Consider the following 15984-nt stretch of genomic DNA (forward strand, 5'->3'; position numbering starts at 1 on the left):
CACCCCTGCCATTACTAAGGATGGCCTTTTGTTGCAGGACTGTGGCCTCATCTGCACTATATGTTTAAAGCAGTATTATACCAGTTTAAACAGTCATGGCTTCCCCCAGAGAATCTTGGGAATTATAGTTTGTTAACCATGCTGAGAGTTATTAGGAGACTCCTATTCACCTCACAAAGCTACAATTCTCAGACTCAGAGTTCTCTGGGAAGAGAGGTTGATAGTTAAAATCATTCCAGGAACTGTACATCTGTGAGGGGAATAGAGGTCTCCTAAAAACTCTCAGCATCCTTAACACACTGCAGTCCTCAGGATTCTTTGGGAGAAGCCATAACTGTTTATAGTGCAGAAGGGGTATGTCATATTTTCCCAGCGTTCACACTGCAATATTTTGTACCTCAGAAAATGCAGCTCCTTTTGCCACAGAAATTGCATTCACTTAGGGTGGCTGCTAACCATTGCCAAAAAAGAGAAAGTGTATACCCCCTGCCAAGGGCACAGATTTGCATAAAATTTCCATATGCCAATTTATATGTATCAATGCAATTTTAGAAATAATTACTATAATTTTAATAGAAATGTCACACATCTCATCACAGTGGGGAAAGATTGTGAACAGGTGACTATGAGCTCAATCTGCTGCCCATCTGCTAACTGCTGATGGACAACTTCAAGGTTCCTCCTCTCCCTGCTTATGGTTCTTTAAATGGGAAACTGGACTTGAACTGAACTGCCCTTCAAACAGAGGACCTCTTGGAAATAAAGAACTCTGATTTGTAGAGAAGGCCATATGCCCACTCTACACTGATTTCTGTGTGGAATGTGGTTGTGTGGGTGTCCCAAGCCCGTTAGATTCTTGGTTATGATGTGATGGGTGCTGAGCAACACCACCCACCCCAAGCTCACAGACCATTTTGTAAACTTGAGAGGCTTCCCAGTCACCACCATACAAGAGCTTATTGGGTCTGTAATTTCAGCAGCTAGCACCAGGAAGGCTGCCTTCCCCTCTGCACTTGCCTATACAATGGCCTACAATTTTGTAAATCTTTTAGTCCAGCTTAGTTTTATTTCAAAAACGTTATTTGGAGAATGTGTGCTAAAACTTTTTCTCTGCACCCTAGTGTATACCTAGCCAGACTTTTGTTTTAGAAGGGCAAACACAAACATGGCTGAACTCTCCCCAACAGCTCTGTCATGCATACCAGCTAGTACAGGACACGGCACAGTTGTCATTGAAAAGGGAGCAGTGGAAAATATTGCGCATGAAGGCTGAAATGCAGTTGACTGATCATGCAGGAATTTCTCATGATCTGGGGTGGCATTCCAAAAGATGTTCTAACTTTGGAGAGTCTGTCACTTGCATAATGTGTTCTCATCTCCTATTTTGAGTATCCTCAGTTCAGAATTTGGGGCGGGATGCATGTGTGTGTGGGAGGAAGGATTGGAGTATATGCCAGCCTGTATATAAAATCTGTGTTGGGGGCAGAGACAGTTCTAAGAGCCCTGAGTAGTACCTATGTGATCTTGCCCTCTTCTATTCACCTTTCCCCAGATTCACCGAAGTCACCGGACTGTCCACAGTGAGACCAAATTCATTGAACTCATTGTAGTTAACGACCACCAGCTGGTGAGTGCCACCAAGGGATGGTCCAGGCCTGGGAAGAGAGGTAGATATGGGTGTACTTTGTTGTTGCAGAGCCACCTCACCATAAGTACACCTGCCAACTCTTTTTTCTTTAAGCAAGTTGACAAAACAATGGCAGTATATACACATTACTGGCTTAAAATGCAGCTAGGTTGTTGTTTTTCTCAATTCTGATTGAATTTGGTTTGGGGAAAAACACGTTGAAGTATTTCATAAGAAACAAAAGGCTAGGTATGGATTTGACTGTTATGTCCTGTGTACACCGTTTCCCAAACCAGTGTACTGGATGCAGAGTAAATAGTAGTGTGCTTACAGCCAACGTTTATGCAGATCTCCTTTCCAGTCCCACTCTGAAACCTGATTTCCCATCTCTCTCTTTTTTTAAGTCATCCGTTTTGAGGTCTTTCTCCTCCACAGCGCTACAGACAATTTATTTATTTATTTATTGTATTTATATACCGCCCCATAGCCGAAGCTCTCTGGGCAGCTTACAATAACTAAAAACATTAAAAACAAATATACAAATTTAAAAACACATCTTTTAAAAATAATTTAAAACACATGCTAAAATGCCTGGGAGAATTCAGTCCTGCTAGATCAATGTAGAACGCCATATAACTCAGTGATTTGACAAGCTAATGAAAATAAGTCTTGGAAAACCTCAGCAGCTAGTTCAAATCAGAGCTCTGTGCAAGCCCTTAATTAAGGGTAAAGGCAGACACAGTATTTGAAGAGAGGCTCCAGCTGGTGTTTTGTTTTGTTTTTTTACCTGCAATGGCTTTGCCATTTGTGTTACAGACACACATACAGTGAACTCCTTTTGAACTTGAACAGCTAGTTATTTCAAAACTAATGTCTTGCAAGCAGCCTTCTGCAAACTGGCCATGAGATATCTGGATTAAAACTTGCAAGCGATATACGGTCAGAAGAAATGCAAATATTAAAATAGCTAAACTTATTTTCTCAGCTTTCTGTTTGTCTGGGGTTAAGTAGCAGGGCTGGGATGGGGTGAGTGGGGCAGAGACTTGAAGGGCAGAGAGGGGCACTAAAATTCCTCTGCTTTTCTAAAGTTTGCTGCTGAATTATTAATATTTATAGGTCACCTTTCAGAGATTAACCTGAAATGCAGCAAAGTCCATATTAGCTTAAGCCAAAGGTCTTTAGTCTTGCTTCTATACTATCTATTTAATATGTAATTGCCATCCTTTGTTTCTGGAGCAGCCAGTGTGGTGGGGTGATGCATTGCTGCTACCCTCCCCAACAGCAGTATTGCTGCTGCTTGCATGAAGGGGCAGGGTGCTGGTGAGGTCAGAGCTGCATGGGGAGACTGGCAGGAGCACCAGATCACCTCTGGTGGTGTTCCTGTGCAACATGAACTCACAGGTGCCCCGCCCCATCCCAGTAAGCAGCAGTGATGCCACTGTGAGGAGGGTACCAGCACGGCACCAGCATGGCACTACTGCACTGCATCAGCCACTCTTGCTTTTGTTCATTCTCTTTTTACAGAGAATCCAGATGACATCATTGTCAGCCTGTTTTATTCCAGTATTTTCAGTGCTATCCTCCCATCTTTTTTTCAGGCCTGATTTATAGCAATAATTTTAAATGAAATTACACTGCCACCCTATCTAGTATGGATTAGCAAATTACTGTTGAGGCTTTTCAGTGTTATTGTGTCTTTAATTAGTAGCTTCCCTGTTGCAGCTTTTGCCGTTGCAACTTCTAGTTCAGTGCAGCAGCAGTATCACAGATGAATAGCTCCTTCACTAGTCATTTCCTGTCGCTTGTTGGGAGGTGGCTAACTACTTATTGCTTCTCATTTAAATAAAGTGTGGTGGTGGTGGTGGTGAAATGAAATCAGTTATTAAAGCATCCCCCTGCCACTGGAAACAGGAATTGACTCTTTAAGGGCATTAAGAGGCTATTCATCAGTAATGCTCCTGCTGCACTGAACAGGAAGCAAGAAGAAGAGCAAAAGCTTGCAAGGAGGAAGGTGCTGATTTAAGTTAGTGTATGTATTGGCTAAAGTGTTGGACTTCGGCTGGGGTGACCCAGTTTCGAATCCCCTCTCAACTATAAAGGTTACGTAAGTAAAAGCCGTAGTTCAGTGGTGTACATATTTTGCATGAAGTTTAATTTCTGGCATTTCAACCCTAAAAACTACTGCAAGTCAGTGTACTGAGCTAGAAGTTCCAAAAGTCTGAGTCAGAATAAGGTACCTTCCTAAGTTTCAGAGCACTTCTGCTGAACAGCATTTATTTCTGATTAAACTCTAGGATTTGGCCACAGGGGCAATCATTGCCAAATAATGTAATGGTATATTAAGAACCATTTGGAATCACTACTTTAATACTGCTTCCAGTTGATTGTAGAAAAGCAGCACTATAAAGGGCCTTAGGCTGTGAGCACACTAGTCGTCTACAGCAAAGCGTTTCCATTGGCCACACCTGGAGGGGGAACGGGTTGATCTGCCAATCAGTTGCAAAATATCTTTGAAGCACTTAAAAAAACAAACGCACGAGATGATCCCACCAGGTTTTATAGTAAAAAGGGGCTGTGTTTGACTAGTGTTGTGTGCCCCCCTTTTCAAAAAAGAGAGGTGACGCACTGGAACCAGCAGAACAGTGGGTGTTTCTCTACCCTTAGAGTGGAAGCCACTTAGGACTTTGCTTGCAGCGTCTTTTGTGCATTGAAGGAAACTTGTTTTTCTCCTCACGTGTTGGTGCCAAAAGCAAGGGGTTGGGTGGAAGGAGAAGCCCAAACATGTGCATGGACACACACACACACAGCTACTCCAGTTTCAAGGTGTTCTAGTAAGCCTCTTTCTGTGCCTGTTCTGTTTCAGTTTGAGCAGCTGCGCCGCTCTGTTGTCCTTACCAGCAACTTTGCAAAGTCTGTGGTGAACCTTGCTGATGTGGTAAGTACAGGGTACATTGCATCTCCTTCCAAAAATGACATACAATGGGCACTTCCCACATCCCAAAGGGTGAGAATTATTGAGGCAGGAGTTTCTCTGCCCCTTGGGAAGGGATTCTATAGGGCCCTGCCAAATACAGGACCTAATTGGTCTTGGGACTACCTACCCCCTGACCCAAAAGGGAATGAGGAAATGAAGAACCAAGAAGTGAATATGTTTTGCTTCACCTTTGATATGGCATCGGGATAGACTGTGTCCACCATATAAAGGCTGCTCTGGAGAATGGGGAGGATACCGCAGGGAAACAATGGCAATGTCCCCCCTGAAGTAGCTCCTCTGCTTTCCTATTGCTGATGCCAGATCTATAAGGAGCAGTTGAACACAAGAATTGTGCTGGTTGCCATGGAGACATGGGCATCAGGGGACAAGATCCAGGTAGATGAAGATTCCCTGGAGACACTGGGCGAATTCATGAAGTATCGCCAGGATGCTCTTTCTGAGAACAGTGATGCTGTACATCTCTTCTCGTGAGTTTCAAATGGGAAACTGACTGCCATTATTCTAGAAATAGGGTTGCCAACGTTTCACTTGTCCTAGCCACTGTACTTCTGCCTTTAACAAGAGGTTGATGTGGAGACCTTAGCCCTATTCATGTGTTCAAAGAACACATGTGGGCATAGAACCTTCAACATTCCTGTCCACTCCACCCCTAGCCGAAAAGTCTAAAGGGATATGCTTTGTGCATTAGGTGGAATGCAATTAGAATCCTCTGCACAATTACAAACTCTGATAATGTAGATAGCAGGGAGGATTCTTTGCACCTAAATGCATAAAAAATCCACATGCAGATCTTGCCATTGTAGAAGTTTGGGGTGGAATAGATGGAAATCCTGTGGGTGAGGCTGGTTTACTTGTCTCCTCATTTTATGCCCACACATGTTCTTTCAATATGTGAATAGGGCTATTCACAGGTAACAGTGATGATCACCATGCCATGAAAAAGTTTACTTGCTGATTTCTGACGGCTAAGTTGTCATACAAGCACAATATTGGGCCAGACTGGTCAGTTGCCAGCCCTAAGTGGTAAACCTTCAGATATTCTACCAAATGGACCTCTTGAGTAGATTTCAGTGTTGTAGCTACTTCCATCTATAAGTGAGGTTGAGAGTTATTTTTCTTTCTAGAGATTTTCCAAATACCATTATTGAGGAATTAGGATAAGATACGGCTTTGTTGGCAGGTGAAGCGAAATGATATTAACCTACCAAGTCAGATGCTAGATCAAATGGAAGTGTCTTGCAAGAGTTTTATCAGCTCTGTAATTTAATTAGGATATATCTTGCAAGAGGTGGCCTGCTAAATCAAACTAGAATACCAGCAGAGCTTTTTTTTTCCAAGCAGGCATGACAGGGAAGAGAGCAGCTGCTAAGTCAATTAGAATTAGAACCTGCTGACAGGCCATTACACAACAACAAGAAGTTCTTATTTCAGGCTTTGCAATCTAAAACAGGCCATTGTAAATGTCCTCTCCTTTTTAATGTACATCTTGATATAAAGCATGGGCCAGGGGTATAGACTTTGGATTCTGGGCACTAAATATGTCGGGATGGGAACTTCTAACTCAAGGGGAAGAGCTGTTTCTTGGAAAGGTGGAGGTATTTACACCATGACTAGTATGGAAATTGTTTGGCTCTTCTCTGCTGTTCCTGTAACCAGAGACAAAGCAGCGGGGTAATGGGGATGCTAAGGAATGACTGAATGCCTCTTTTCCACCCTGAATCCATATTCCTGCCTACACAGCATACACTTAAAGCACATGGCTTCCCCCAAAGAATCCTAGGAACTGTAGTTTACCCTTCACTGAGCAACAATTCCCAGCATCTGCAACAAACTACAGTTCCCAGAATTCTTTGAGGGAAAGTCTCATGCTTTAAATGTGTTTTAACTCTATGGTGTATATGCAGCCCTAGGCTCTAGTACAGGGCTGGGGAGCCAGTGGCTTTCCAGATGTTGCTGGACCAGATCAGCCCCAGCCAGCATAGCCAATGGTCAGGGATGATGGGAGTTGTAGTCTGCCAACATCTGGAGGACCACTGGTTCCCCAGTCCTGCTGTAATGAGTGAGTAAAAAGGAAATGCAGACATCCTGGCTGGTCAAGGCTACCCCTTCTTTCCTCTGTGTAGTGAATCCTCCTTCTCCTCCCTCCCTCCAGTGGACACACTTTCAGAAGCAGCCGCAGTGGTACGGCTTACATTGGAGGGATCTGCTCAGTTGCCCGAGGTGGAGGTGTCAATGAGGTGAGCAGGGCACGATACTGGACCTGGGACTTTGAAAGAGAGAAATTGAAAACTGAGACGGCATGTTCCTCCAACTCTACTATCTTCAGCTGCCCAAAAGACCTCCTGTTCCCTTAATTGTCTCCACCCATTCTCACTTACTACCTCTGGTGGATGGAAGTCCTACCTGGACACCTATGTGATGCCACCTCTGCCTATGCTGCACCCTTCACGTTCTTTTGCAAAGTCTCAAGTTTCTGTGAAGCCTTTACTCCAGAGATGAGGAACCCTGCAGCCCATGGAGGCTGGTGGCTCTGGTGACATTGGGGCAGTGAATCCACCTCAGGTTTTAATCCAAACTTTCAAGGAGTTGTCCAAGGTGCAGATGTTGTTGGGACTCCCAGCCCCAATCAGCATGGCACAGTGGTCAAGGTTGATGGGTGTTGGGAGCTGAGCAACATCGGCTGGGCTATAGTTCCTTCATTCCTGTTTTACCTTCTCAGTCCTCATTTTCCCACTGAAATAATGCCTAGATTTTTGTAGATGCACTAGTGCATATTCATCCTTTCTTACCCTTCTTAGTCGTCTCAGCTAAATATTCAATGCTATTCAGTAGTAGTCCTACTCATAATAAACCCATCGAAGTCAATAGACATGACTAGCTTAGGTTAATTCATTTCAATGGGTTTACTCTGAGTAGGACTTAGATTGTAAGATTTTGGGGGAAATAACATGTCTTATTTGCTTACATTAGCCCATAAAGCCCCATATACAATTATTAGGCTACATAAATAACAATCCTAGGAAAGATCACGAGCAGGTTCTGGTCATGCCCAGTCCTACCGCCAGGTAGAGTGAGACTGCTTATTCTGGGTGTAGTGAAATGGCAGCAAATTGTTAGCTATTTAATTTGTTTTTGCTGCTAGGGAGAGGAAGAAGAGCTTGTGGGATTCTCTGCCTCAGATCCCAAAATTAAGCACCTTGGCTGGTTTTGGGTACTATGCACCTTGATTTGGTGGAGGTGGGCTGCTCTGCCTCAGGCAGCAAAAGTCTTGGGTTGGCCCTGGTGCTGATCTTTCCAGACTTGTGGGCCTGAGGGGGCCTGTTTCCAAGGGCCACTTGAGTTTGAAACTGGCAACAATAAGGACAAGGATAAACATATTCAAAGCTACACCCCAAATGATGAGCCCTAGCCACAAGAGCTTAGCATGCTAGAGTATGCCTCTTCATCCCTCCTAATGTGATGTCATCTTCCTCTTTAAAGTATGGCAACGTGGGAGCAATGGCTGTAACATTAGCACAGACCCTGGGGCAAAACATTGGTATGATGTGGAACAAGCACCGTGCCTCTGCAGGTAAGTAACTGGGTGTCAGGCCAAATGGAGAGATAGCAGGAGTCCACAGGGCACAATGGACACCTGAGCTTAGTTAGAGAAGAGTTACATGATCTTGGACAGCCTTAAGTAGACAGCTTCCTCTAATAAGGCCTGGAACTCAACAGGCTTTTTATTTCAACTGACCCAGGCTTACCCCTCCCAGGCTTCGTCCCCCTTCTTGAAGAGTGGAGAGTCTTAAAGGGGTAATTCCCTGGCCTGGAGCATTGCACCTGAGTCAATTCTTCCCTTGTGCTTAAAGCCTGGGCTGGTGAGCAGGCACTAAGGAGTGCAAGGCTCCATAAAAGGGGATTAATTCTTCAGGGGAATATGGCTCGGGGTTACTGTGTCTGGAGGTCCCAGTCTGGAGGGCTGTGACTCATCGGGCTCCTGGCTGACAGGCTCTGGCTTAGTGTCAAGGCCCAGAGGGATAGCAGCCTCTAGAGCATTTCAGGGAAACACACAGATTTCTGAACAGGAAACATACCTTTAAAGCAAATCTGATCTCCTGATTTTGCCTTAACCACTCTGGCAAGCTACTCAGGAGCTGAACTTGTTAGATCAAAGGAAAGGGATTTGCTATACTATTCTGTCGTATGGTTGAGATGTTATGTTAACACATTGGTTTGCACTGTGTAAAATGGCTTTGGTCCTTTGAAAGCTAACTAAAGAAATTTGGCTAACGGTGAGCTGCTAGAGCAAAAGAGCTGTAAGCCTTGTTGGAGATTCCTGGCTCAGGATTTACAGTCAGAATGGTTATTAATAGGATGTTTTGTCTTAAGATAGTGGTCAGAATAAGTGACACCTGAGGATAACAGTTCAAGGGTTCTTTGATTAGGAGGTTCCTTTTGAATGAATGGCAAGGGAGTCTGGAGACATGGGGCTTATCCACATGGGAGCATTACTTCGTACTAAAAATGTTGTTTTCTGTTTGCACCGTCCATAGTAAGGGCTCAATGCCAGCTGCAAACACAGTGTTTTCTATTCACACAGAGGGGAAGGATCAATCATGCAGTATCCTAATGACCACACTAATTTAACATTTCCATTCCCTCTGGTTGCTTGGCAACCACGCATGCTGCAGGGGTCCTTTAAAAAAACCCTGGAAGTGCAAATATCTGTGTTTTCCCTGGTAGAATACAGCTGAAATACAAATATTTGTTTGAGCAGTGTTTTGCCTTTGCACACAAGTTAGGCGGGAAAAGAAAATAAAGGCACCATTTGCAGCAACATAAAAATGCTAGCAGAACGGGGAGAGCAGCCTGAAGTTGCTTTTCAGCCTACAGGAAATAAAATGAACAAAGGGAAGAGGAGGGAGTGGGCATGGAGAGGGGTAAGATTGACACACCCACCTAAAAGCATCAGAGCAAAGCATCTGCAAACACTAGAGATATGGAATGAAGACATTTTTTCCTTCCCTTTTCATATTATCAGAGGATTGGTTAATATGGATTTACAGGGGGGAAACTGCATAATAGCTTCTGTTTGCTGGTAACGTCATGTGAACCATGCAAATTAAAAGGACATGTTAGTAGCAGTAAACGCACAGTAAATCACCATGTAGATGAGCCTAGAGCGTGGACTAGTGATGAGCTCCATTTCTGCAATAATCGGATTTGCCATTGGATTAATTATTATTTCTGATATTCTGTATCTTTGCAGAGAGAATTTTGAAATAGCAACTCTCTGCACCTTGTTTCCGATTCATTTTTCTTCTTTTTTTCTGATTTTTTTTTTAATTTGCTTTGAAATCATCAATAGTGTGAGTGATACTTTTATCGATCTACTTTCTATGTGAGGTCTTCAAATGTGTATTCCCTTTCACTGATGTCAATGAAGTGTTGATTGTAACTGACAGAAAGCAGCAGGGGGGAATGAAGTGTTGATTGTTAGCAGCAGGGGAGAAGACACACTTGATTATCTGCCTCAATCTGCTCTGCAGAGCACTTGAAAAGGAATGTAAACAGACAATAATTATGGAGTTCAGAATAAACATCGATACAAGTGGAGATTCGTGAATAAATAGTGATTATAATATTGATAATTCTCTGCAACACAATAAATAAATAAATAAATTGGAGGAGATTGGAAAAATGAAAATATATCAGAGGAAAAGGAATTGGATCCTTAACACCCACCAGGGGACCACACTTAAAAAGAAAATGTCAAGAAGGAGATGATTCCATCCCTAGTGTGGACTGAGGAAAAGGGGCACAAAATATACCCCTCCTAGTACCTTAACAAAGCATCTTCATCTTTTCTTATCACCCCATTTCTCTGCAGGGGACTGTCGCTGCCCTGACTCATGGCTGGGCTGTATTATGGAGGACACTGGGTGAGTGTGGGGAAGAGGTGAGGACCACAAAAGGACAGGGCTATTGGAGTGGTGCTTCATTTTGAAGTCAGGAACAGAATCCTCATTTAAAGTATTCCTCAACCTTTAAAGCAGGGGTGGTGGACATGTGTTTTTCCTGGTTCCCAGCATCCCTGACCATTAGCCATGCTGGGTGGGGCTTATGGGAGTTGGAATCCAACAACATCTGGAAGGTCATGTGTCCCTTATATTAGGGAACAAAGCTAGAAACTGTTGTAAGCTAACAACAAATGTTTTAATATTAGAGCACACAATCATGATTAACCTTTCACCTTCTGCTGTTCCACTCTCTGCAACTGGCCACACCCCTTCACCCCATGTTCCCTCTAGCCCATCTCTTAAAGGAACCTTACTCTCACTGGCCACAAGTTTCTCATCCCTATGTTAAAGACTCAGGACTGAAGTTTAATCCCTACCCCCCACACACATGAAGAATTCCACTTTTATTTAAATTTGTTTTACTCTTTCTCTCTCTAGTACGGCCAGATTCAGAGGAGGGCAGGGTTTCTGCACCTTTATTTAACAGCCTAGAACTGGATATTTTGGCAGGTACAGGAGTGAGAAAAGCTGCATTTGCTCAAATTCCCCCTTCCACACATCTGTTAAAAATTTAGAAATTCCACTGACCTCTGTTGCATCAAGTCACATTTCTCCTTGTTTTAATTATCTTCCTCTCTCTCTTTCTTTTTCTCATAAGCAAGAAAGAATGAACATGATGATTGTGCCATTAGTGCAATCCACCAGAATGCATCCCAGTTGTAGACTCTGGCCCACTAGTTGGAAACAAATACCCAAGTCCAAAATCTACATATGTAGTGCCATGTATAAAGGAGACTTGTACCCACCACTGGGTTCTTTGAAACCTTGTCCCCCCACCATCCTTCTCTGACATTTCTCTGGCCTTTTAACTATTTCCCCATGACTCTCTTCCTTGAACCACAGATTCTACCTGCCAAGGAAGTTCTCACGCTGCAGCATTGATGAATACAATAAGTTCCTGGCTGAAGGCGGTGGGAGTTGTCTTTTTAACAAGCCACTGAAGGTAAATCCAAAACATTCATCTGGTCACTTATATAAGAATTACCCCCAGCCAAAGGATCTCTCCAAAAGTTAGGATTCCGTCCCTCCCCTGGTGGCTTCATATAAAAGTGTTGTTTTTTAAACATTTATTTCTGGTATTTCTTACTTGCCATTCACCCAAAGGTCCCAGGGTGGGTCACATAGACTAAAAATACAGTTAAAATAATATTGGGGGGCAGATGTTATGCTAGGGCACCTGAAAGACAACAGATTTCCAGTGTATGATTTGTGGTGGCCCAAAGGTGCTTATGGGGTTCATCTCCCCACAAGAATCCTGGGAACTTGTAGTTTGTCCCCTACAGATCTACAATTCCCACCACCCTTAACAAACTAACCCTGGACTCTTTTGCAGGGGAAATGTATTTTAAATGTATAGTGTACATGCAGCCTCAGATTGATTCCCTGACCTTCAGCCAATGATACTTTGGGAAGATCTTTTTTTGGAAGGGGTGTTTAATTATTATTCTTAAACTAAATTGTTCCTCATTGCAAGCAGCATAGCATCACTGCAAGTAAGACATTGTCAGAGAAAAATGGTAGTCAACTGGGCTACCAGTTGATGCAGTGATGGAGCAATTTAGCTTAAGGAAGAATAATTTAACCAAAAAATGCCGCTTCTGCCTCCACTTTGTCAGGAAGCTCTCCCCAATCCCCCCCCCAATAGGGCCATGAAATGGGGGGCATTTCTGGCCCAGCACAAAAAGGAGGCAGAGGTAGAGTGTAAAGATGTACATGCAGATTAGAAGATGGCTTGGAAGCCCCTAAAGATTTAATCTCTTTCCTGTCTCCCATTGTTACAGCTTCTTGATCCCCCTGAATGTGGTAATGGATTTGTAGAGGCAGGAGAAGAATGTGACTGCGGGTCCTTGGCGGTAAGTGATAAGTGGGGCTGAAACTGCCATGTGGCTTGATGTGGGAATTGGTGGTGACTTGGGGATGGCATTAATGGACTTTGGCCCCACATTGGGTTCTGCCTTATGCATGTTTAAGAGTGTTTTGTATTGTGTCAGGAGCCTGGGGCACTTCAGGATTGTGGTCCAAGAGGCAAGTCCAGGCACAGGCTCATGCACTCTTTCCAGCATCATTCAAGTCAGCCCATAGAGCAGCCTTCCAGAACTTTGGGACTACAACTCCCACCAACGTCACCATGCTGGGGCTCAGCTGGTGGGGTTGATGGAAATTCTAGTCCAAAAGATCTGAAGGGCACCAGGTTAGGAAGGCCCATCCACTATAGAGGAAAAACAGCAAATAGTGGACTGGGAGTGAAGGTAGTGCCGGCTGGAGGTATCTAGAGATTGGAGCAGGAAAGCAGAAGAAGCGATGGCGGACACACATAAAGATGAGGCAGTGTTGACCTTGCCAGGCCCAGACCCTCCGAAGGCTCTTGTGTCTTTAAGGCAATATCTTCCTAGTATAATTTCTTGCATCACCCAAGCACTGTGATGGGGAATGGGGCACATGGTGAAATTCTCCCAGGAACCTGGCACTCTCCAGTCTCAACACACGGAGCTCAGTTCATAATTCAAGACACCCAATGTTAGATAGAGTATGTTCCAGCTGTGATTCAAAATTCCCAGCAAAGTTACACTTGCCTGTTCTCTCTCTCTCTCTTGTCCTCTCTGCCTTCATCCCCTTGAAGGAGTGCTCCAAGGGTGGGGGAAACTGCTGCAAGAAATGCACGCTTACGCATGATGCCATGTGCAGTGATGGATTGTGCTGCCGAGGGTGCAAGGTAAATGGGTGAGACCAGACTTGGATTGATGGGGAGGTGTTCCCTGTGGTCATAGGCTCCTATAGAGTCTATTTGGCACTAGTTTTTAACAAAGCACCTTGTTAAAACAGGACCCAGGTTTCGGTCTGCAGCAGATAACAGATGTGCATGTGTGCGTGCGACAAACCATAAAACCAAAACTCAGCTAGGTCAAAACACTGTGGGCACAAAATAACTGCAAGCAGACAAAGCATCATATTTCATATGCATGTTTTGTATGTGACACCCTCCCCACCTGCTTAGCTTCATCAACTTTGTAGATGCTCCTAGACTATTCACATATTGGGAATGAGCCCCAATATGTGGTATGGTGTGGAACAAGCCCAGTCCCAGATATTTCTGTGGATTCTAGGCAAGAGGCAAGTGTTCCTGCAACTCCTTGCCTCTTTGGGCACTTCTAGACTGTTGCTATTTTGGAGTGGGATTCAGTCACATTACCAACACATTCAGGTTGTGCTCTTATAGTTGATTTGGAGCAGTTGCACAGCAAACCCACTTCCCCAAATGACTGGACTTTTTGCAACAAGGAAAGTGATGGGAAAATGTACTAGAAAGTGGTGGATAACATTTGCTTTGATGTAACGTCATCTAACGCCTGCAGACAAATCAGAATGAATTCTCAATAAATGGCTAATATCATCTAACTTCCTTGCAGACAAATAAGGATGAATGCTCAATAAATGAGTTGTCTGGAAGCAACCTTTGTCCATCAACTGGATTCTGTGAGCTCCAGAAAGCTTGTCAGTGCACGCTGTCTCTATTATACTTCTCTGTCAAAAGAAGGGAGAAAACAAATCCAGGAACGACGATGGCAGCAAGCCATGCTGCTCCTGGTAGAGTGGGGATGATACTTCTCTTCCTGCATTGACAACAGTAGGGGAGGAAAGTTGGGGTAGGCTGCAGAGCCTAGTTCCTCCTCACCTCCAATGCCAGCGTACACTGAGCAGGAGCAGTGGGAAGAGGATTCATTCTGCCTGACCCCTTTCCTTACCAGCCGATATTAAACAACTCCCTTGCTTCATTCCCATCTCCCACCCTTCAGTATGAACCACGGGGAGTGACCTGCCGAGATCCTGTGAATGAGTGTGACATCCCTGAAACCTGCACAGGCGACTCCAGTCAGGTGAGATGGGGAAGTTTCCAGGCAAATTTCTGATTATGTGGAGAAGGAAGAAGCACTTCAGGGTTCCGGTTAAGCCATTCTCCAAGATTTGGCCCTCCAGGGCTTTAATTTCTCAAATAGGTGTTTCTGGGGCCAAATTCTGCCTGTGTCGGAAGGCAGAGCTGGGGTCCCAATCCCGGGGAGCTGGATCCCGGAGAGTTGGGAGAAGAGTATTTGGATGGATGGCAGAGGGAAGGGGGAGGAACTTCCCCCCTTTGGAGCGAAGACGAAACAGAGGAACTGCCAGTGATAAGGTCGCTTAGCAACGGGGAGCCTGAGCCCTCCCTGGACATTCTCACGCCTCCCCCTCTTTCAGGCTCAGAGCAAGAGGGGGAAGAGGGAGGGCTGCTCACAGCAGAAAAGCGGGGAGGCAGTTTACCATCAGCCCCTCCCCTATCCCCCATCCTGGAATCGGAAACTTCAGAAGAGGAGGGGGTGATGCTTCCCCCCTCACCGCGCACACGCAGACAGCTGAAAAGACAGGAGAGAAGGGGGGGAAGGCGGGCAGTACCTGAGGGGCAGTTAAGGAGGAGCGAAAGATTGCGCGCCCGTTTGGCCCCTTCTTAAAGAACAGGCGGGAAGAAGTCCCTTGCTCTGTCAACTTTCTCCCAATGCCGCAGGACCTGTATCCCTGTATTGCTTCATGAGAAAACGCAGTCTTTGTTTGGACATTACCCTAATAAAACACGAATTAACTACAACCGCTGGTCTGGTTCCTGAGTCACATCCTGGGCCTGACAGCCTGGAGGGCCCTCCTGCTAATCTGGATCCCCTAATCCTAGTTATGAGGAGAGCCTATTAACTCAGTGACTCTTCAAGGGACCTGTGGGGTATCTTGTCCTGTCCTATATCATATATATATATATTTGTCTCTCTCTTCTTTGCGTGTGTGTTTTTCTCTCTCTCTAGTGTCCACCCAATTTGCACAAGCAGGATGGCTACTTTTGTGACAATGAGCAGGTAAGGTTGGTATCTCAGCTTCACACACTTGAGTGTGATGTCCCTGGCACTGCAGCCAGTGGTGGACAAAACTGCACCCAATTACAGTTGCATCAAGGCATCTTTGCCGTGCAGGGAAGGGGGGATTGTGTTTATACTGATATCTTGAAAGTTCAATAAAGATATTATTAAAATAAAATTGATGTGTCCTTGCCATGCACAGCCTGGACAAATCCAAGTAGGTTCCAGCATCAGGGCAGGAAGGCAAGTAATGGTGGATAGGGCATAAAGTAGGGATGGGATCTGTTGCCAGTGCTGGTTCGAAAGCAACCCATCAACCTAACAGGTGGGTATCAATTCGAGTTTGTTCTTTGTCCACTAGCTGCTGCTACTGCTTTTACCGATCCGGGTTTTTTCTCCTCAGAAAAATATTGATATTAATATCAA

At 44.6% G+C, this 15984-nt stretch overlaps 1 protein-coding gene across 5 annotated transcripts in view; it reads left to right on the forward strand.

Annotated features, from left to right (window-relative positions):
- ADAM11 (ADAM metallopeptidase domain 11) overlaps nt 1-15984 on the forward strand; it is a 137013-nt gene that overhangs the window by 99712 nt on the left and 21317 nt on the right. For 4 of the 5 annotated variants that reach the window (XM_061591304.1, XM_061591302.1, XM_061591303.1 and 1 more), the window contains exons 22-32: nt 1553-1627; nt 4491-4562; nt 4923-5089; nt 6775-6859; nt 8103-8193; nt 10495-10546; nt 11528-11627; nt 12466-12537; nt 13305-13397; nt 14479-14559; nt 15508-15558. In XM_061591304.1, the coding sequence (XP_061447288.1) occupies nt 1553-1627; nt 4491-4562; nt 4923-5089; nt 6775-6859; nt 8103-8193; nt 10495-10546; nt 11528-11627; nt 12466-12537; nt 13305-13397; nt 14479-14559; nt 15508-15558 (939 nt within the window). Of the gene's footprint in view, nt 1-1552; nt 1628-4490; nt 4563-4922; nt 5090-6774; nt 6860-8102; nt 8194-10494; nt 10547-11527; nt 11628-12465; nt 12538-13304; nt 13398-14091; nt 14445-14478; nt 14560-15507; nt 15559-15984 lie in introns of those variants that run through there. The other variant, XM_061591306.1, reaches the window with a different exon arrangement.

The sequence above is a fragment of the Rhineura floridana genome, chromosome 11 (genome assembly GCF_030035675.1).
Source record: "Rhineura floridana isolate rRhiFlo1 chromosome 11, rRhiFlo1.hap2, whole genome shotgun sequence".
NCBI classification, from domain to species: Eukaryota; Metazoa; Chordata; class Lepidosauria; order Squamata; family Rhineuridae; genus Rhineura; species Rhineura floridana.